Raw genomic sequence first — 22902 nt, forward strand, 5'->3', positions numbered from 1 at the left:
GTGCAGCCCAGGGGAGGCAACGACGTGGGTCGGGTGGGCCTGGATTCCGCCCGGCGCTCTCTTATTGCTTGGTGCCCCGGGGAAGGGCACTTCCTCAGTCTTGGAGATTCCGAACATCCTTCCAAAGTCGCTTCCTCCCTGTTGGAAGGCGGCGGTCTAGATAACCTCAATGCTTCCTGCTCTTTAAAAAGCCGGCACCCAACGAAGATCCCTCAGAGATGATCGTGTCCACGACCAATGGGGACCTTTAATACCGCCACAAGAGAGAAACCCTCTGTGAACCAAAGCACCTTATTCAGGTCTGGAATGTTGTTGCTCAGTCACGGCCCCCATTCGGGATTTTCTTGGCAGTGATATTGGAGTGCTTGGCCATTTCCTTCTCTAGCTCATTTTACAGATGAGGAAACTGAGGCAAACAAGGTTAAGTGACTTGCTCAGGGTCACACAGCTAGGAGGTGCTGAGGCAGAATTTGAACTCATGAAGAAGAGTTTTCCTGACTCCAGGCCTGGTGCCTTAGGTGCCCACTGTGCCAATAATGTGGAGATGATCCAAAGGAGGGCAGCTAGGATGGCAAAACCCTTGGGTCCCTGTTCTGTGAAGATCAGAGGGAGGACCTGGGGATGATCAGCAGGGAGAAGAAGAGAAGACTCAAGGTTAGAGCTGAGAATTCTCTTCAGGTATTTGAAGGAACCGAACATGAAGAGGGCCTCGGTTTGTTCTGGTTGGCCCCAGGACGAGGAAGCTGCAAAGGTACAAATCTGGTTTTGACATCAGGGGAACCTTCCTAACAGCATGCACTGCCACAGGAGGAGGCAGAGAGGGGCTCCCCTTTCCCCTCTTTAACAGAGGCTGCCTATGTCAGAGTGGGGCGTTCTGGTCCGGGTTCCAGACTGGATTAGGGAGCCCCCAAGGTCTCCTGCAACCCGGAGATTCTAGGGTTCTCCATGTAACTTTCAGGCCATGACGAGCAGGTGAGAGCCAGCACCGGCTGACCATGGGAGCCTAGATCTGGAAGGGGCTTCAGCGCCATCTTGTCCAACCCTCCATGTACAGAGAAAGAAGCCAAGGCCCAGCAAAGCCCAGGCTGGTTCAGCTCTAGGTCCGTAGGTGGAACTGCAGAGCTTTCTGCCTCCAACAGAGTGCTTGGGGCTGCACGTACACTGCCGCTCGCATTTCCTGGCTTCGTCTCCTCCGAAAAGGTGATGAGTCTTTATGGCTCCCAGTTCCCCATCCCATTTAAATGAAAACAGCCTAATCTGTTACATCCAACAAGCTCGGCACCGCTCCTCCCATCATCTCCGCCGTGCCGTCTCTCCATATTGAGTCAGACGGGGTTTTAGTGTTCTCTAAATGCGGCGATGATGCACTCAGTGCCCACTTAGTGCTTTTCTCTCTCATTCCACCCTCTGCAAATACGGCACGAAGGGAGGGAGGGAAGACGAGGCAGCCGCAGCCCGACACAACTGCCACCGATTGCATTTTTAGCACCTCTTTGACGCGTTCCGTGTTTAACTACGTGCCGGATGTCTGGGAAGAGCGCGCTTCCACACTTGCAGGACTGCGCCCTGTGGGATCGGGAACTATGCCGGCAAGAAGGTTCCCGGGAGATGGCCAAAGAGGGCCGAGCTGTCCTTCCACCTTCGCCCAGGGAAAAGCCAGCCACTCCCCAAGGGTGCCAGGGAGGCAGGAAAGGTGCCCCATCTAACCTCTTCTGGGGCAGAACGCTGGACCCCAGAGGATGAGAGATGACGTGCGATGGATGGCTGACTTTTAAATGAGTGGGGGGGGGGTGCCAATGGCTTCCAGCGCTTTTTTGCTCCATAGAGATCCCAAGAGTCCCAGCGTGTGGGCTCTCTCCCTGGCCACCCTCTTCCTCTCTCTTACCCACATGAGCCCTTACTATTTCACTGCTCCAAGGAGCTGAGATGTCCCCCTAGGGGCACCCCCTCTCCTGATGAGGATCTCAAACACTCCCAGCCCTAAAAGGGCCTCTCAGAGGACTGCCATGGCCAAGAGCGCTCCTGTCTTGAGGGCTCCGTCTTTGGGGAAGGACGTGCCTGTGCTCGACGCGGCTGGTCCTTGCTGAGTCTACGACGAGGGCGTCTCGTGGCCGAGGATCTGCCAGGGACCACCTTCCCTTGGCCCCATCTTCCAGGCCACAGAGAAGCAGCAAGGAAGGCCAGAGAAGGGGTGGCCTCGAGGTCCTATCAGCGCAGAAGCTCCCAGGAGGAGGAGCCCTCTAGGCTAGAGTCAACGGAGGAGAGAGAAGGAAGAGAGAGAGGAGCCGGTGGGGCACGATGGCACCGGATGGGTAGAGAACTGGAGAAAAATAGAAAAGGGGGAAAGAGCTGCGGGGAGGCCCGACTCTCTTGCCGGCCTGTCCTTGCCCTGCCCTTAGGAGCCTGCCATGGCCAGGGCACGTGCTTCTCCTTCCCTCCACCTCCTGGCAGTGTCAGCGTGTTAGTCCTTCGGCAGGCGTCAGCGGACAGCCAGTGTTACGGAGCCGACTCCAGTGGAAAGATGGCGCCTGCCTCCCCCGAAGGTCCAAGGATGGCCAGAACGGAACCTCAGACTCACAGAGGGCCTGGGAATCTCGGGTTCCCGAAACCACTGGAGTCTGGAAGCTTGGAATGCGGACCTCAGACTTCACCAGTCTTAGGATCTTAGACTCGGGGTCTCGCCCCCCCCCAATCCGGAGCTCGATGCAGCTCCAGGTCACAGTTCCTGGTTAAGCTGATCAACATTCAGAGCCAGGAGGGCTGAGACCAGCTCAGTCGGGTGGAGGGTTTCAAATGTCCCGTGCAACGAGGGCAAAGAAGGCCGTCAGAGCAGATGGCTCGGGTCCTGCAGGCCGTGTACCCAGCTCATTCGCCAGGCGACGGCCCCCTCTGGACCTGACTCGGGGTCCCGACCAGGCGGCCAGATCGCTGGCTGGCTAATAACCGATGTTTCCACAGGTGCGTTCCAGCTCGCGCCAACCTGCTTTTTAAGGCCACAAAGCGCTGCTGGCTGTCCTTTCTGCCCAAAATAAACGCTTGTTTTGCTCTGACCATCGGACCAAATATTTGGAAATGATTAGAACTCAGAGTTCAGGTTTCTGAGACATTTTCTTGCTTAAAAAGAAAGCCAGTCAGATGTCCTGGAAGTTAAAAGCCACGCGGCCTGTGTGAGGGTGCGCGGGGGCTGAAGGGCCAGCGTTTGTCCAGTGGAGACCCTGTTTCTGACCTCCAGGGCCCTGTCTGTTCTCTCTGATGTATGCCCACATTCTCCTTGTGGAGAGTCAGAGAGAGAATGGAAACATGTGGGACCACAGCTGGGGAGCTGTGAGGGGGCCTCCGAGGCCACACCATCCAGCCTTCCCATCAGACGGGGTGCTCGCAGCGCCGCGGGGAGCTCTCAAGCTGGAGGGGCAGCTAGGCCTGGAGTCAGGAGAACCTTGGTAAAGTCACTTAACCCAGTTGCCTGGCGCTGATCACTCTTTTGTCTTGTAACTAATGCTTGTATCAATGCTAAGGCAGAAGAAGGCCAGGGTTTAAAAAGGCTTTACGAGCTGGAGAGTCCAGTTTGAGACACATAAAGGAGGACAGGTTTGAAGAGAGAAAGGAGGGAGGGAGGGAGAGAGGGAGTAAGGAAAGAAGCACAGAAAGAAAGGAGGAAGGAAGGAAGGAAGGAAGGAAGGAAGGAAGGAAGGAAGGAAGGAAGGAAGGAAGGAGGGAAGGAAGGAAGGAAGGAGGGAAGGAAGGAAGGAAGGAAGGAACAGAGGAGGGAAGGCAGGAAGGAACAGAGGAGGGAAGTAAGGAAAGAAGGAAGGGAGAAAGGAAAAAGAGAAGGAAAGAAGGGAAGAAGGAAGGAAAGGAGGGAAGGAAGAAAGGAAGGAAGGAAGGAAGGAAGGAAGGAAGGAAGGAAGGAAGGAAGGAAGGAAGAAAAGAAGAAAGGGAGGAAGGAAAGAAGAAGAGAAGGAAAGAAGGGAGGAAGGAAGCCCTTCTTGCTATCCTAGTGTGTGTCCTTATATAGGTCCAGTTGTCTTCCTTAGTAGAAGACAAGGACTGTACCATTTTGGCCTTTCATGCTCCAGTGTCCAGCCCATCATTTGTTCATAGTATTGGCAAATAGCAGGATCCCCGTGGGCCCAGCTTTCAGGAACCCAGGATGACATCTCCCCATAGGCAGGCAATGGAGGAGGCCTGGGTGCTGGCCAGACCCTGAAGCCCAGTCTGAATTCCTATCTTTTCTCTTAGTGACCAGTGAGTGGCGTGGGGGCAGGGGATGATGGAGCAACCCAGGACAGTCTCAGGTGAGGTTGGGACTCCAAGAAGCCAGGCAGGAGGGTTCAGGTTAGCTTCAAAACTCCCCAAGGGCCCCCTCTCCCACAGAGCCAGAATGGGGCATGAGTGGATCCAACCACGGGAAGCCGTGGAACGTGGACTCATCTCTTGGGAGTCCAAAGCCCTCCTACCTGCAGTGTTTTCCCCTACAGAAGCCCAATAAATTGGGGAACCATGACCCGACTCAGTGCTTAGCTAAGCAAGATGTCTCCTCCCGGCATCATGGCTGTCAGAGCAAGCCTGAATTAGCTCCAGCAGGCCCTTTCACAAGTCCTAGTATCTTTATTTACATTTCTAACACTGCGAAAGGTGTGAAAATATTCTCCTCTTTAAAATAAATCCAAGAAATAGGTCTACACAATTCAAGCCACTTTCTTTGGGGACAGAAAATAAAGAACCCCCAAACTCTCACACTCAGTATCCAGGGAGCTGGGTGCAAGCAAGGCTTCTGGGAAGACCTCCGGCCAAGGATCTGGCTTTGGCTCCCGATGCTCAAGCTTCACTAGACAGACCAAACCCTAGAAGCCCACAGGAGCAGCCTTCTCATCTGCAACATGCCATGAGGAGCTCGAAGGCCCCCTCCACCTCTCAGACTCAGAGTTTATGTTCTTATCAAGGCAATTCAGGCCCAAAGCGCAGGGCTCTGGGAGTGGGTGCCGACCGCCTCTTGAGAACCAGAGACCCCCATTGGTGTTATTAGCTCAAGTAAGATCCAGTCACTCCCAGGGATAGTTTAGGCCTTGAAGGTTACCAATGGGGGCCCTCCTTTGGCCAATGAGGAAACGGAGGCCAAAGGAGATAAAACGACTGTCCGCCACCACCTGATGGCTGGCCAATGCCACCCAAGAATTAACGGCAAAGCTGCCATTAATTAAGGGCTCCAGGCCTCCTTCCATTACACCAGGCCAGGACTCAGGACCAGAAAGGTCTGTCTGAACTTGGGCTCTTGTCATGAGGTAGAAGATCTGGGAAATTTAAAATATTTGCTCATGGGCTTTATGAAAACAAAAGATGAACCTGGACAATCTAACACACAGCCAGATAGAACCCATATCAGTGGAGTTGCAGATGGAAATGCCTATGCATGTCTCCTTAAGGCAGAACAATAAAAATAAGGGTTGAGATCTAGATAACACTGGGCCAACACAACCCTGGGGGAGGGGTGCTATTATGATCCACTTTTTACAGTCAAGGAAACTGAGGCAGACTTGCTCAGCGTCACACAGCTAGCTGACTCCAGGTCCATCGTTTTATTCACTGCACCACCTTGTTGGCCCAAGGTTCTAGGACAAAAAAAAGGTCTTGGAAGCACAGGCAGACTCACTACTATTTTTGTTTCTTCAGGGCCTTGCGCACACACAGTAGGCATTTAATAAATGCTTGTTGGTCAGGTGTCTGATTGAAGATGGAAGACTTACCTTTTACCAAAGGGCTATGATATTTGCACAAATAAGTAAAAACACAAAAAGAGACAAAGACATTTCAAGAGGGAGAGAGGGCTAACTGGAGGGGTCTGGGGTGGGGCACCTGCCTCGGGGCCCTTCCCACGACCAGTAGGATGGAGGCTCCTTGAGGGCAGGGCCAGTTCTCTTTGTGACCTTGTACCCCAAGCTCTTAGTGCCATCATCTGCTACACAGTAGGAGCCTAATAAATGCTGAATTCGATTGCTGCCCATTTTCCTTATCTGGGTGGAGGTTGAGTCTCACCCCACTTGGTGCCATTCTTAGTGCTTGGCCCATAAGATGGGCTTGCTGAATGCCTATTGACTCTTAGAGGGGAGAGTCTGGGACTTCCCTCTGCCCAGTGGAATTTGTTAAGTCTTAAATCCCCAGGCAGCCCAGTGTGTGTCATTCCCCCATCTCCACCCCTCCTCTCCACACACAGCCATTCTTCTGTAAATAGATAATTAGCACTTAAACACCCTATTCCCAGGGGTTTGTCCATTAGCTTAAAAACACAGTCATTACTAGTGGTCAAAATGGCAGGCCTGGGACTCCTAATTCTAGTTTCTGCCCCTTCCCTGGATGCAGAATTTCTGTCCTCTTACAAAAACAAAACTTGGCTCTGGGAAGATTGTTTTCCATTTAAATACAGAAAATGAATTAATTTTAAAAATGAACACCTAACCTCGGCTGCGTAATCTGTGGCTTGCTCTCCAGAGTCTACTTGGCTTCTACCAACCAATAACTGGGCCATCCACGTGTGGGATGACAAGCAGAACACAGGAAATGGCGTTTTTCGGAGATTCTGGGGGCAGCCTCTGCTGAGGGTCGCAGAGGTATCGGGGAGTCTGGGCTGGATGCCGCTCAGGTTGGAGCATGGCCAGGAGAACGGACGGGTGTGCTGGGGCGGGGAAGGGAGTCATCTCTCTGGGACTTGGGACAAAGGCCCACAGGAAGAGCTCGAGGCCACCGGGACAACTGGAGGAAAGGGATGATGAATGTCTCGATACGACGGGGAACACGCCAACCGCTTCAGATTCTAAGAGAAGACGCAGACACGAGACTAACACAATGGCAAGTCACTGAAGAGGGACACGTCGGGGAACGTCAGGGGCCAGAGGAGGATCTTGAGGTCGACAATGGTGGATGAAGAGAAGGCAAGACCTCCTGAGCTCCCTTCTGTTTGCTCTTCCAAGGAAAATGATTTTCAGGCTACAGGCAGAAGTGGTTATGGAGAAGGAAAAGTGAGGAGGGTAAAAAGATTTCTGGTCATCCGTGACAAGATCAAGGGCTGTAGGTCTGCTGATGCACAAGCAGGGATACAAATCCCATCTCGGACATGACTTGTGCGATCTCGATCCGATCTCTAACTCCTGGGCCTCAGCTTCTCCAACCATAAAAGAAGGCCTGGGACTCTGAGGACCTCATGAGCCTGCTCTCCTGCCCCTGGTGGATGGAAGGCGTTAGAGGCTGCAATGAGAGCTGGCCCCAGATGGTGCAGAGGCGCAGTGGGCCGGGGGAGCATTCAAGCAGAGACTGGACGATGCTCGGTAGGGGACACGGTAGAGGAGAACCTCGCTTAGAGGGAGGGCAGAGAGCCGACAAGATGCCACAAGCCTGGGCGGCTCGGAGAGGCTCTGAGGGTGGAAAAGGGGGCTCAACTGAGGGACGTCGGCCTTAGAAGGGGTGGAGGAGATGCCGAGGAGGGCCCAGGACGTGCCAAAGGCCACGCACCAAGTGGATGGGGAGTTAGAAGCAGGCCCGGGTCTCCGGACGCCGGCTCGAGCCACCATCGCCAAAAAGCCTCGTCTGAACCTAACAGTATCCTCGAAGGGCGGCGTCTTGGGCGAGGAGGTCCTCGGACCCTTTTCCAATTGGGAAGCGGTTAATTATCACTTGGAACTCCCCCGTTCTCCCCTCCATCCTCCGCCTCTGCCGAGCTTCCACTCAGGCTCTCAACACCTCATTATCCAGGAAAGTCCTCCTGCCACTGCGGCTCCTTCATGCTGCCTGCCCAGAATCCCCAAACCTCGAGGCTGGAAGGGCCCCAGCGAGGCCGCTGCCCTCTCCATTCCTGGGCAGCTCTCATGGCCTGCCCGGCCGCTTTGCACCCTACCATCCCTCCTCGTCCTGCCCTCCAAGGCCGCCCATAACCAGGCTCATCCCTCTTCCACTGGACAACCTTTCTGGCTTTATTGTTGAAACCCTTATCTTCTGTCTTAGACTTGGTCCTACGCATCCATTCCTAGGCAGCAGAGCAGGGAGGGCTAGGCCATGGGGGTCAAGTGACTTGTCCAGGGTCACGCAGCTAGGAAGTGTCTGAGGCCAGACTGGAACCCAGCATCTCCCGCCTCCAGGCTTGGCTCTCTATCCACTGAGCCACCTCCCCAATAGGACAAACTTTCAAGGATTAAACAGTTAGAATGTCTGGGAATTCAATCACCACCAGGCTGGGAGTAAATGACTATCGCCAGTCCTTTCTTCTCTCCACTGAACCAACCACCACCCTAAACTAGGCCTAAATCAACTCATTTAGGTGGTCCAATGGATAGAGTGCCAGGCCTGGAGTCAGGAAGCTCTGAGTTCAAATCCAGCCTCAGAAACTTCCCAGTTATGTGGTCCTGGACAAGTCACTTTACCCTATTGGTCTCAGATTCCTCATCTGCGTAACGAGTCAAGAAGACCCCAAGTGAGGTCAGAGAGAGTCAGAGGCCACCGAAAGGACCGACAGCAGCAGCCCTCATCTCTCATCTTTGCCCCTTGCCTCCAGTCTCTGCCCAGTCTCTCTCCTGCTCTCCAGGATCTACTCGAGCCCTCGAGCCCTTGGTCCAGTCTTCTTCCGTGTCCCACACAGGCGGGGCCATCACCACCGTGAATGCCTCCACTGACCCTTTCTCCAGCAGACCCTCTCTGTCCATATTATAGACCCAAGTTCACGCTGCGGAAGCCTCTTGAGGGCATGGAAGGCTCTGCTTTTATCCTGGTCTCGCCAGTGCCTCGCACAGGGCAGACCCTTCATAATTAGTGTTGGTTGAGTGACAGCCACCTCCCTGCTTGGCCTCCCTCTCGAAGGAGCCAGAGACCATCTGCTCCAAGCCTCTCATTTTATAGAGGAAGAAACTGAGGGTCATAGTAGAACCCTGCTATTTCTCTTCCTCTTCCTCCTGCTCAGCCAACCTCAGCTCATTCTCATCTCTTCCTCCTCTAATTGCCTCTGGCACTTACATCCTTCCATCAGCAATTAGTCAATCAGGCTTCAAGGGCAGCTGGGGGCTCAGTGAATAGAAAGCTAGGATCAGAGCCGGCAGGTCCTGGATTCAAATCTGACCTCAGACACTTCCTAGCTGTGTGACCCTGAGCAAGTCATTTAACCCCCATTGCCCAAGAAGGAAGGTGAGGGTTTTAAAAAACTCAGCCAGGCTTCCTCTTTTGGCGTGACTCCTGTGGTACTCAGCTGTGGCTCTGAGCTTACATGGCTCGATTTGTCCTCCTCAGAGGCCAAGATGCACGGCTGATGTCCTGACTTGGAGCCAAGAAGACTGGACATTGGCTCCTGCCTGAGACACTTCCAAGCCGTATGGCCACAGGCAAGTGGCTGAGCCTCTGCTTTCTCCTCCATTCGATGAGGCGCCTGGAGGAGCTGCCTTCTGAAGCTGAGGCCAAGAAGGGCCCTCGAGCCGGACGCTGGCCTTTGGAGGCGGTGCACAAACAGGTCCCCCCAGAGTGCCCAGGCCTGACTGTACCGGGGAGACTGCGGAAGGCTGCTTGGTGAGCGACCACAGGGACGGACGGACGGACGGACGGACAGGCATCCTTGCGTGGGCAGAGTGGCTCCCCCTCCCGATCCGGGATCTGTGGGAGTCTCCCGCGGCAGGTCACTCTTAATGAGCTTAATCTGCTCTTGTAAGGCTGTAGGTGGCCCCTGGAAGACTGTCATCAAGGCCTTCAGTAAGATTAATGAACAGGGAGGAAGCTGCTGGTGAATTCCTCATTCGTTAACTGAGTCGACTCCCTCGCACTCAGGCGTCAGCTGGACACTCTCCTGTGCCAATGGTGCCCAGGCGAGTGGGGAGGAGAGATGGGGGAGAGGCTCCAGGAAGATGGGGGCCGGGTGCTGCTTCGACTGTTTAGGCCCCCCGCCCCCAGGCAGAGTCCTGCATACAGGTGGTAATGCTCCGTAAATGCTCATCTAACCCAACCTCCCTCATTTTACTGGGAAGGGAACTGAGGCTCCTTAACTGGAAATTTGCAGCAGTCATGCTAATGGCGATTATAGCTCACAACCCTGGGATTTTACAGTTGGGGAGCTCCCAGGGAGGGAAGTCCCTCCATCAGTCCCTGCTCTGTGACCAGAGGTCTCCTCTGAGCCTCAGAACAACCCCAGGAAGTATTGCAGGGGTTATTAGGCCCACTTTATAGACCAGGATGTTGAGTCCCGGAGAAAAGACTTGTCTAAGGTCACACAGCAGGTCAGTGGCAGAGGTAGGATTTGTGCATAGACTTTCCCAGCTCCCCCACTATGCAGGGAAGAGAGCCAGGTCTAGGTCCCAGGTCTCCTGATTCCAGGGCCAGTGCTCTCTGAGCAGCCTCTCCAGGCCGACGTGGGGGGGGGGTGTCATTTTAAATTGAGGGACATTTTTGGGTCACAGAAGGAACACAGGGCTTGGAATCGGGAGACACTTAAGTTGAAGTTGCTGCCTTGGAAGGAGGGGGAGAGAGTGAGACAAGAGAGAGCTCTCTCAGGGATGCTGGAGGCTGCTGCATGAGTCTAGCACGCATGTGCCTATCCCATGCTCTGTATCCCTAGGTAGGTCTGGCCCACAATGCTGGGCTTTGCTGAAGATGGCCTGAGACCTGCAGCACAAAGAGCAACCAAGGGTTTGAATAATGATGACTATTTCAAGGTAAATGTACAACTCGGATGACAAGTGTGTCCTAAGTATGAATTTACCAGCGGTGTAATCTCAGGAAAATCGCTTAACTTCTCTGGGTCTTAGTTTCCTCACTTGTAAAACAAGGGGAATGGCTACTTCCCAGGGGCTCTGATGACTGATTGTGAAAATGGATATGTAAGCAACTTTAAAGCCACTCAGAGGGCACCTAGAACAGAAATCTCACCCCTCATCAGCATCTCTGACATGTGCTCATCACCATCTACTTGGATACTTCCTAGGATGGGCAACTTACCACCTTTCAAGAAAGCCCCATTTAGGAACAACTATAATGGCTGAGAAGCCTCACTTCTTTGGCTCTGTTCTTTGGTAAACGGGTAAAATGGCCAGAGTAGGAAAAACAAGTACATTTGGCAATTTATCCTGAGCATAAAATTTAATGAATAATCTAACTGGAATAGAACTGACCCTTCAAAGTCAAAAGACAGATTTTTGCTGGACTCTTTCTCTTATAAATGTAATAAATTCATTAATAAGTAGTAAATAATGTGATTTAGTACAGAAATTGAATTCAGCTGGTTAATCCCCAGGTCAACAATGGCAGGGCAGTTAGGTGGTGCAGTGGATAGAGCACTGGGCTTGGAGTCAAGAAGACTACTCTTCCAGCGTTTACTTCCTCATTGTGTAACCCTGGGCAAGTCACTTAACCCTGTTGGCCTCAGTTTCTTGATCTGTAAAATAAGCTGGAGAAGGAAATGGCAAACCACTCCAGTATCTTTGCCCCCCAAAACCGCAAATGGGGTCATGAAGAATGGGACGAGAGTGAACAACAACTCAACAAAAGAAATTACACGGCAGTGGTGGGGGAGTGTGCTCATGCCTGGTCCTCAGACAGTGGCTTTTCCTTCTGGAATCCTAGCATCAGTGCAGAACTTGGAAGGCGCATGGTCTAGATCCTAACCCTTCCCCACCCCTGCTTCAATATCTCTAGGGGTGGGGAGCTCACTACTTAACAAGGCAGCCTAATCCATTCTGAATATTAGATGGTTATTCCTTAGACTAGGTTAGGTTCTCCTTTCTCCACACTGGGTCGAGCTCTGCCCCAAAGCTGGAGTTGCACAAAAAGCCAGCCTAATCTTTCTTACCCTTAACAAGGGTTTAGTGGGAGAGGGAATTTTTCAGTAATGTCCTTGCTTTTCTTTCGTGCTGAGAACCACTGCACCCAGAAAGAGGTGTTGGGGCCTGTGCCATCAGAAGGGTTTGGTGCCTGGTGGGCATGCCTGGAAAGCTCTCCCCCACTCCTGGCTTCCCTCAAATGCCAGCCGCAGTGCCACCTTCTCCAGGAAGAAGTCCTCCCCTCTCTTAAGAATCTCCAAGTAATTATGCCCAAAGGGCGCTAAAAGCCTGTCTGCCCTTTGATCCAGCCATAGCACTGCTGAGTCTGTACCCCAAAGAGATCATAAGGAAAAAGACATGTACAAGAATATTCATAGCTGCACTCTTTGTGGTGGCCAAAAACTGGAAAACAAGGGGATGCCCATCAATTGGGGAATGGCTGAACAAATTGTGGTCTATGTTGGTGAAGGAATACTATTGTGCTCAAAGGAATAATAAACTGGAGGGATTCCACGTGAACTGGAACAACCTCCAGGAAGTGATGCAGAGCGAGAGGAGCAGAACCAGGAGAACATTGTACACAGAGATTAATACACTGTGGTATAATCGAATGTAATGGACTCCTCCATTAGGGGCAATGCAGTGACCCTGAACAACTTCGAGGGATCTATGGGAAAGAAGACTATCCACATCCAGAGGAAGAACTGTGGGAGCAGAAACACAGAAGAAAAACAACTGCCTGATCACATGGTTCAATGAGGATAAGAATGGAGTTGGAGACTCTAAAGATCACCCTAATGCAAATATTAATAATATGGAAATCGGTCTTGATCACCTGTAAAACCCAGTGGAATTGCATGTTGCTTATGGGGGGGGGAGGGGAGAGAAAGAACATGATTCATGTAACCATGGAAAAATATTCTAAATTAATTAAATAAATAAACTAAAAGAAAAAGAATCTCCACATATTCAGTCTGGGTGTCATCTACTTGTAGTTATTTGTGCACTGCCTCCCTCCGAGAGCCTGGGCACTCCTGGGGAGCAGGGCCTGCCCGTCTTTGGCCTTTCTTTGTACCCATGCCTGGCAGGGAGCAGGTCCTAGTCTGTTTGCTGGCTGGCTTTACTGGCATTGTGAGTTCTCAGGTCCCTCCCATGTCTGACACTCTCTGTGCCCCCACTCCTAAAGATTGTCACGTTGCCCTCCTTCTCTGGCCCAAGCACGTTGCCCATCTGCAGGCAATAAACGGAAGCCAGGTGCCCCCGTTTGGGTGTCCTTTCCTCCAAGCTGGCAGGGGGATCCAAGGCTCTATACTCCATCACTTTGCTGGGCTGGAGGAAAAGTTAGCCACAGCCTGTCCTGGTAACACGAAGCCGCTGTTTGCCCAGGCCTAGGTCGGCTGCTTCGGTTACCTCCTGAAATGGGATCAGTCAGTGCGGGGGGTTCAGATCAACACAACTCCCGCTCACACTCACCCCTTCCTTATCTGTACGCAGAGCTTCTTGGCTTAAATTCTATCAAGGGTCTGGCTGACTTGAGGCAGGCCTGATAGGCTGTGGGCCTCCATTTTCCCTTCTGTAAAATGGACACAATGGCCCCTCGGGTGTGTCTGCTCTGTGTCATAAATCTCCTCCTGCAGGAGCCCGGCCTCCTAAGGGCTTTGGTCATCTCTTTTCCTCCTGCTCTCCAGGCCAAATGAAAAACCCAGAATGCTGGAGTTAGAAACAACCTTGGAGATAGTTCAGGCCGAGCACCATCCATGTTCTACTACAAGAACAGAATATCAGAGCCGACAGGGCCTTAGAACCCAGAACCCAGAATGTCCCAGAGGTGGTCTGGTCCGTCCTCCTCCTGGCTTTATTCTCTAAGGTCTCAAAAAAGGAACTCTGTCTCGGCTTAAATCCCTCCAGTGACAGGGAGCTCACCACCCCCTAACACAGTCTCCTTCCTTTGTAGGCACATTTTGTATATGTCGTAACTGAGTTCCAAGCAGGCTCTGGCGAATGATGCCCCAACCTCATGCACATTTTAACACATTTTTGAATTAATGTGTATATGCACAGAGCACATTATTAGGATTTCCAGTTAAAAATCAATATTTATTAGTTAGAGCCTGCCAAAATAGGGCAAGGACTTGATTGCAAATATTTGTTAAGACTGAAAAAAGCCCAACATTCCTCTTGTTCCATCTCTGTCTCCAGGCTTCTGGCTTGGGGCTCTGTGCCGTCGCTCGCCAACTCCCTGGGAGCTAAACTGCAGGGAAGCCCAGGGGAGAGCAGGAGAGAGGAGAGGGAGCCTGGGAGCCCCTTCTCTGGGTGGCCAGGCTCACTCTGCCCTCCCGTAGCTCCGTTTATTCCTCAGAAGGACAAGATTAGCAAGAGCTCTAAGGCCCTGCCCAGCCCTGCCCTCCCCTGCTCTAAGCTCCCTCCCAGCTCTGACCTTCCCTGCTCTAAGGTCTCTCCCAGCCCCGCCATCCCCTGCTCTAAGGTCTCTCCCAGCCCTGCCATCCCCTGCTCTAAGCTCCCTCCCAGCCCTGCCCTCCCCTGCTCTAAGCTCCCTCCCAGCTCTGACCTTCCCTGCTCTAAGGTCTCTCCCAGCCCCGCCATCCCCTGCTCTAAGGTCTCTCCCAGCCCTGCCATCCCCTGCTCTAAGCTCCCTCCCAGCCCTGCCCTCCCCTGCTCTAAGCTCCCTCCCAGCTCTGACCTTCCCTGCTCTAAGGTCTCTCCCAGCCCCGCCATCCCCTGCTCTAAGGTCTCTCCCAGCCCTGCCATCCCCTGCTCTAAGGTCTCTCCCAGCCCTGCCATCCCCTGCTCTAAGCTCCCTCCCAGCCCTGCCATCCCCTGCTCTAAGCTCCCTCCCAGCTCTGACCTTCCCTGCTCTAAGGTCTCTCCAAGCCCTGCCCTCCCCTTCTCTAAGCTCCCTCCCAGCCCTGCCCTCCCCTGCTCTAAGGTCTCTCCCAGCCCCGCCATCCCCTGCTCTAAGCTCCCTCCCAGCCCCGCCATCCCCTGCTCTAAGCTCCCTCCCAGCCCCGCCATCCCCTGCTCTAAGCTCCCTCCCAGCCCTGCCATCCCCTGCTCTAAGCTCCCTCCCAGCTCTGACCTTCCCTGCTCTAAGGTCTCTCCAAGCCCTGCCCTCCCCTTCTCTAAGCTCCCTCCCAGCCCTGCCCTCCCCTGCTCTAAGGTCTCTCCCAGCCCCGCCATCCCCTGCTCTAAGCTCCCTCCCAGCCCCGCCATCCCCTGCTCTAAGCTCCCTCCCAGCCCTGCCATCCCCTACTCTAAGCTCCCTCCCAGCCCTGCCATCCCCTGCTCTAAGCTCCCTCCCAGCTTCCATCAGCTCTGAGAGCCATCGATCCCTCTTGGTGCTCCTGACCCCTGCAGCCACCTCCTGCCTCCAGGGTTGGGCCAATCGGTTCAGGGCATGGCAGCCCACCTAGGTCATCTTTATCATCTCTAGAAACAATGCGAATTGATTTTCCCACAATGCACCACGCGTTTTTTGAAAAGGCAAGAAGCCCCGACAACACAAGCCAGGGCGGGGGGCTGTGTAAATCACCCTGTGCCTGCCCAGAGAGACAGCAGTGCCGTTCTCCCCGCCAAGTGGTACCCACAGACGGCATGTGCACTGGCTCGGCTGCGGCCAGGACTGAGCTCCCACATGCAGCTTTCTTCCATTTGGCCTCCATCCCTGGTGGCACAGCTGAGCCTCCGACTGGGAAGCCATCAGCCTCCAGGGGAAAGAGACAACGTTCCAGTCAGCCCAGATTGCTTCTTCTCCTTCCTTCTCCCCAGGAGAGCGCCTCCCTGGTGCACAGAAGGGCCCTTACACAGATCGTTCAAGAGGGGGGCTGCGGCATCCATCTCTTTCATTCCCGAGCTCTGGCCCAATTCCTGCCCACCTGGACTGTTGCAATGCCTCCTAGGGGGCCTCCCTGCTCTCACTTCCTCTCCAGCCAAAATATCTTGCACTAACTGTCAAAGGAATCTTCCTAATGCATGAGTCTCCCTGGGTCACTCCACAGCTCAAGAATCTCCCATGACTACCCAGTTCCTGCAAGATGAAGTCCTGAATCTTTAACTGGCATTAGAGGCCTCTAAATCTGGCCCCATTTTATCCTTTCAGGCCGATCCAACAATCAGTTGAATGCAAACACTTTATTAAGCCCTCCTGGGTGCCAGGCACTGTGTGAAGCATTGAGGGTGCAAAGACTTAAGGGAAAAGTTATTTTCTACAGGAGAGGCAACATGGTAGACAGGTATATTCAAGACAGATACAGGGCAATGGGAATGGGAAGGGCACCAGCAGCTACATCAGGAAGAACTTTACACAGGTGGTGTTTGAGCTGAATGTTGAAGGAGCATGGAGACTGGAAGGGACAGAGACAAAAATCTTCCCTCCCTGCCTTTGCTCAAGCTAGTCTTTCTCCCCACAATGCCGTCCCCTCCTCTACCCTCCCACTGTTACCTGGGAAGCCCTTCCAACTTTCCACTTCACCACAGAAAACAAAGAGCCTTGGGCTGGTGAACGGCTGAGTGGATGGCTGGAGAGATAGATGGATGGATGGAGGGATGGATGGATGGAGGGATGACTACATGTGTGCGTGTATGTATGAATGTGTGGACAAATGGATTGATGGATGGATGGATGGATGATGGATGCATGGAATGGATGGATGGATGGATGGATGGATGGATGGATGGATGGATAGATGGATAGATGGATGGATGGATAGATGGATAGATGGATGGATGGATGGATGGATGGATGGATGGATGGATGGATAGATGGATGGATGGATGGAATGGATGGATGGATGGATGGATGGATGGATGGATGGATGGATGGATGGATAGATGGATAGATGGATGGATGGATAGATGGATAGATGGATGGATGGATGGATGGATGGATGGATGGATGGATAGATGGATGGATGGATGGATGGATGGATGGATGGATGGATGGATAGATGGATGGATGGATAGATGGATAGATGGATGGATGGATAGATGGATAGATGGATGGATGGATGGATGGATGGATGGATGGATGGATGGATGGATAGATGGATGGATGGATGGAATGGATGGATGGATGGATGGATGGATGGATGGATGGATGGATGGATGGATAGATGGATAGATGGATGGATGGATAGATGGATAGATGGATGGATGGATGGATGGATGGATGGATGGATGGATAGATGGATGGATGGATGGATGGATGGATGGATGGATGGATAGATGGATGGATGGATAGATGGATGGATGGATAGATGGATGGATGGATGGATGGAGGGATGACTACATGTGTGCATGTATGTATGAATGTGTGGACAAATGGATAGATGGACAGATGGATGGATGGATGGATGGATGGATGGATAGATGGATGGATGGAGGGATAAATGGGAGGATGGCTGGCTGGATGGATGGATGATTACATGTGTGCATGTACATATGAATGTGTGGACAAATGGATAGATGGATAGATGGATGGATGGATGGATGGATGGATGGATGGATGGAGGGATGGATGGAGGGATAAATGGGAGAATGGCTGGATGGATAGATAGATGGGTGGATGGGTGGACAGATGGGTGGGTGGGTGGATAGATGGATGGATGACTAGATGTATGTGTGTACATATGAATGCACGGACAAATAGATGGCTGGATAGATGTATAGATGGATAGATGTGGGTGTGTGGGTGGATGGGTGGATAGATGGGGGATGGGGGGATGCATGGAGGGATGAGGGATGGGGGATGGGGGATGGGGGATAGATGGGGGGATGGATGAAAGAAAGATTAGGGGATGAATAGATGAATGAATGGATGGATAGATGACTATATAAATGGATGAAAATGAAAGATTAAGCATTTACTACAGGTGTGAGCACTACGTTCTGTCTGCTCTGCATGTGACAATGGGAGTCTGTTCAGCTGAAGGGCAAAAAATAGCTGGGTAAAGATGAGAAGATCATTTGGGTTTAAACCTGAGCTCTGACATTCAGGCAAAGTCACCTCACCTCTCTAGCCTCTCTTTCCTCATCTATAAAATGGGCATACTAACACTTTATGGAGCTGGAAATAGCTAGAAGGCACAGTATGCAGAGTGCTGGGTCTGGAGTCAAGAAGACCCGAGTTCAAATTAGGATGCAGACATCTGCTAGCTGTGTGACCCGGGGCAAGTATTTTAATGGTTGCCTCAGTTTACTCATCTGGGAAATGTGAACCTCCCTCCCAGGTTTTATTGTGAGGATCTAGTAAGATAGGATTGGCAATGTACTTTGTCCAATGCTCAACACAGAGTAAACGCTCTATAAATAAGAGCTGTTATTACATTACATATTACTGAGCTATAATGATAATAGCCGTGATTGTTATTATTTGTCCTGCGCAGAGCTGAAGCACTATAGAAACAAGCCTATTCTGTGCCAGGCGCTGTGCTCAGCAGCTGCGTCCCTGCCCTCAAGGAACTTCGGTTCTTCCTCAGAGGCCGTCTCTTCCGTGACTCCTTCCCTGAGCCCTTAGCTGCCACTCGGCTCTCCTAGCCAGGACTTTTCCTGGTTATGAAATAGTTGCATAGCAGAGCCGCGATGGGCCCTTGCTCCTTGGGAGGGCAGTCCATTGTTGGAAGAGGAGCCGGGGGCCCAGAGGTCACTCAGACCTAGCTCGGGTAAATGGCACCAAGAGGGCAGGCCCGAGACACTGAGGGGCTCCATGCCAGGAAGTCCTTGCTAGCAATCAGAGCTGTGGAAGAGCATCCTGGAGGAGCGAGCTCCCCATCCCTAGAGACATCCAAAAGGAAGGAGGACGAGTGCTTTGGATGCCTCTCAGGATCTCTCATTTCTAAGGGAGGAAAGTGCCGCTCAGTCAAGGTCCCTACTTGGCCAAGTCATGGCCCACAGATTAGAATCTGAACCCAAGCCTCTTGGTCCTCCCTTCGGCCCCCTTCCCAAGCCGGGACACTGGACTCTGGTGTTCAGTGGTGGCGCACCCAGGAGGGCACACGTGCCCTGTACTCCGACTTCTGAGGGGCCACTTACCGAGCCACTCGTTGAACTTCTTGACTTCACTGGGGAGCCCCAGCTCCGTGAAGTCCCCGGCGTGGATGAGAACGTCTCCGTAGGGCATCTGGATGGGGTCCGTCCTGGAGTGGGTGTCCGACACACAAACAAAGCGGGTGTATCCCGGAGGCTTGGGGGCGTCGTGGGGTACCGGATCCACCCTAGGGGGAAGAAGGCAACATGAGTCAGCGGGAGCCCCGGAGGGAGGGAGGGCGCCGGTGACTCGCACCCACTACTCCGATACCTGAGAAGGAAACTAAGGCTTGGCCTGGAGGACATGCTGGCGTCGAGCCCCACAGGGAAGTGGTTAGAGATTCCCCGGCCGGACTACGGCTCAAATCCGGACGGGCCTTTTACAGCTGAGGAAACCGAAGGCCAGTGAGCGTGAGTAGGAGGGGTCACAGCCTTTTGCCTCCATAGACTTCCCCTTGGAAAATGCGGGCTGCCTTCTTCCTCTTCCTGGGACTCAGTTTCCTCTTTTGTAAAGAGGCTCGACCCTGTGAGGCTGGCTCCAACCCTCATCCCGAGGTCTCCTTGGGGACCTTGGATCCTTGCCGCCATGGCCTCGGAGGGCCCGGGCGTCCCCCGCCCGAGCTCACTGCCTTCCCGGCCCGGCCCGCCCCACCGTGGCTGGGAGCGGAGCTTTGTTCCCGTCTAATTACCCGGCGAGCCCAGCTCGGTGTCGTCTCGGTTACAGAAATACTTTTAAAGACATCTTTCTAATTAGACTTTTTTTTCAGACAATATACTTCGAAGAAATTTAATTAACACATTAGGAGAGGCACGGGTTCAGCATGCTAATGCGCCGGTAGTGAGCGCGCACCTCGGGCTGCCAGGCAGCACAAGCTGGCAGAGCCTCTCGAGGGGGGGCACAAGCGGAGGCAGGAAGGGCAGCTGGCCCTCAGGGGTGTCCCATGGGTGAAGGCTCTCCCGGAGCCGGTGGCCGGGGAGGGGAGAACAGAAAGGCCCATGGGCAGCTGCCAGGGTGCCAGCATCACACGGGAGCCTCACTAGCTGTACTGCCTCATCTCTCAGCCTCAGTCACCTCACTGGGACAACGGGGCCACCCCCAGCCCGGGGAAATGTTGGGGGGCATCAAAGAAGGTCCTTTGTGGGGTGCCACCTGCCAAGGGATGCCCCAGGCATTCCACGGCATCTCGGAATAGGGCAAGACCAGCCGAAGACTCCATGGACCGACCGGGGGGCCTTGCAAAGGAGCCCGAGGAGGAAACTGAGGCAGGCGGAAGTTAAGCAGCTTGTCCAGGGCCACACAGGTAGAGTGGGAGGCAGGATTCAAACTCAGGGCTTCCTGACTCCACATCCTCCAAGACACCCAGGCATTGTTTGTGGCCCAAGGGAAGAAGGGCTTTGGAGCCAGAGCCGCTGACTTCCTCTGAGGCCCGTCCAGCGCTAGGAGCAGGGCCCTTACACTCCCCGGGGGACCAGCGCCCACTTATTCTCCCTGGAGCTACGAGCCTCGCGCTTTACGGCCCACCGGAGAGGCCCGTGCTGTGCCCAGGCCGCTGGGCTGGGAAGGATTTGAACCCGGGGCCCACTCCACATCCCAGCCTTCCCACTCCATGGCCCAGGCCAGGCTCCCAGGTGGGGATGCTCTGCTCATCCCGATGCACGGAACATGGCTGTCGCTCTTGCTCAGTTCTTTAATTAAGAGTCCTCTGATTTTAACTTACACCCCGAGGCTTCGGAGCTACGATGCAAACCTAATAATCCCAAAAGGAAAATAAATACACTTTTATCTACGTGCCTGTAGCTGTTGGTAATTAAAACACGCACCAAACAGCAGCCTCCCTTCTTGGGGAGCGGCGGCGGCGGCGGCGGCGGCGGCCATTCCCCAGGCCCGTCCTCTCCCGCAGGGTCGGCTAACGGGGTCTGCGCACTGACCGGCTGTGTCCTCACAGCCCCATCACACGGGCACCAGGGAGGGCGCCTGAGAGCCTGGCCGTCCCCCAGCCCGCTACTGGGACCCGCCACACAGCCCACTGGCAGAGCCTGCGCCGTGCCCAGAACGGAGGCCTCCTGAAGGCCAGCGCTGGGCTCTTCCCATTTCAGATGGGCAGCCATCACCAGACACCGGTGCGAATCTGAAACGGAACTGCTCTAGGGGCCACTAGAACTGAACCGGCGTCTGAGGTCCTGGATTCAGATCCTGCTCCTGCCACTGCCTGGGTAATCTCAGGGGGCTCGTTCACCTCTGGGAGCCAAGAAGGGGGCGGATTAGAGGACCAGAAGGTCCCTCCAAGTCCTCTTCCCTTATCCCAGCTGCCCTCGTCTGTCTGGCCTTCCCCTTGAAGCCTTGTCACAAAGCATCCTCCGGTAGAACGGAGGCTCACTAAGGGCAGGGGCTGCCTCAGTTCTATCGTGGCATCCTCAGCACCAGGCATAGGGCCTGGCACACAGTACACACCGAACAACTCCTTGTTCGGTGATCAATCCTATTTCAAGGATGGCTGGTATAGGCACACCAATAGACTGGTATAGACTGCACCCCTCAGCCCACATGGCTCCTTCTCCAAGAAACTGGGACAGGACTTGGATCCATCCATCCTTCTTCCTTCTTCCCCTCCCTCCTTCCTTCGTTCCTTCCTTCATTCCTTCCTTCATTCCTTCCTTCCTTCCTTCGTTCGTTCGTTCCTTCCTTCCTTCCTTCCTTCCTTCCTTCTTTCCTCCCTCCCTTCCTCCCTCCCTCCCTCCCTCCCTCCCTCCCTCCCTCCCTCCCTCCCTTCCTTCCTTCCTTCCTTCCTTCCTTCCTTCCTTTCTTCCTTTCTTCCTTCCTTCCTTCCTTCCTTCCTTCCTTCCTTCCTTCCTTCCTTCCTTCCTTCCTTCCTTCCTCTTTCCTCATAACACCTCCCCCAATAGTATTACAATGCCCATTTTACAGATGAGGGAACTGAGGCTTACCCAACTTGCCCAGATCATATAGCTAGTGTCAGAGGTAGAACTTGCACCCAGGATTCCTGATGAAACCAGACCTCTTTTATGAGGCCAGTTCCATGCCCATCACCCACCTCTAGCACCATTGGGAAATTAGGCTCAGGGAAGCTGGGTTCCAATTCCCATTTTGTCACCTACTACCTGTGTGACCCTGACCCAGTCACTTAACCTTTACAGGCATCAGTGTCCTCTTCCTGCCTGGAATCTAGTCTTCCATGGCTTGAGAGGAAGGGGATTCCAGCTGTAGGGCAGGAAGGGCCCTGGGCAAGTCCCCTGCTTTAGATGGCTCCCTAAGCCTAGAAGTCGGAGAAGCAATCCTGCCCTGCATCAGTGGAGCGACTCCTCAGCTGGAGTCTCTCAGAGCCCTGAAATCCCAGGATCGATCCCTTCTCTCCAAGCCGAGGGTCCTGTGCCTCAGTGAAAACAAGTGGGCTTTAACCCTTGCTGTCTATGTAGTGGAAGATATTCGTCTCTGACCTCCGGGTGCTACACTCTCCTGGTAGGGATGGTGGAGATCTCAATTGCCGCCTCCTCTAAGAAGCCTTCCCTGATAGCATCTCTTTCTGCGTCTGTTCCCGCTGCCCCCTTGGATGTGCGGTCAGAGGCGTCACAGACACTGAGAGGGGGCTGGTCCCTCCTCGGGGCCTCTGTAGGACCAAGGGGTGAGCCCAGATCATCCAGTCCAAGAGAAATGGTTCTCTGTGGCCATCCAGTCCAAACCCTTCAATGGACAGTGTGGGAAAGTGAGGTAGCTCGGCCCAGGGAGGTCTCTTAGAACAGAGGCTGCCTGCTGCCCGCTCCCGGGGGGAAGGCCGCCAGGTTGGGGCAATTGACGGCCCAGGGGATGGGGAGGGTTGGGATCCATGCCCCGCTGACGCCCCCAAGGCGGGGCTCTCGCTTAAAGGAGCCGCACCTCGGCTCCCCACCTCCCTCTTAGGAGCTCCAGGTCACATGGGCCACGGCGTTAAGTCACGTGGCCCCCAGCAGCAGCCGGTTCACGTGGCCGAAAAGCTGACTTCGAACAGCTGACTTGCCATGGCAACCCCACATCCCCCAATCCTCTCGCTTTCCCCGCTGGAGGCTGCCCTCAGCTTGATCATCCGGA

General features: G+C 53.8%; 1 protein-coding gene across 2 annotated transcripts in view; it reads right to left on the reverse strand.

Annotated features, from left to right (window-relative positions):
* MPPED1 (metallophosphoesterase domain containing 1) overlaps positions 1-22902 on the reverse strand; it is a 93246-nt gene that overhangs the window by 42092 nt on the left and 28252 nt on the right. For both annotated transcript variants that reach the window (XM_056797493.1, XM_056797494.1), the window contains exon 3: positions 18825-19006. In XM_056797493.1, coding sequence (XP_056653471.1) covers positions 18825-19006 — 182 coding nt within the window. The remainder of the gene's footprint in view (positions 1-18824; positions 19007-22902) is intronic.

This window comes from Monodelphis domestica, chromosome 5 (genome assembly GCF_027887165.1).
Source record: "Monodelphis domestica isolate mMonDom1 chromosome 5, mMonDom1.pri, whole genome shotgun sequence".
Lineage (NCBI taxonomy): Eukaryota > Metazoa > Chordata > Mammalia > Didelphimorphia > Didelphidae > Monodelphis > Monodelphis domestica.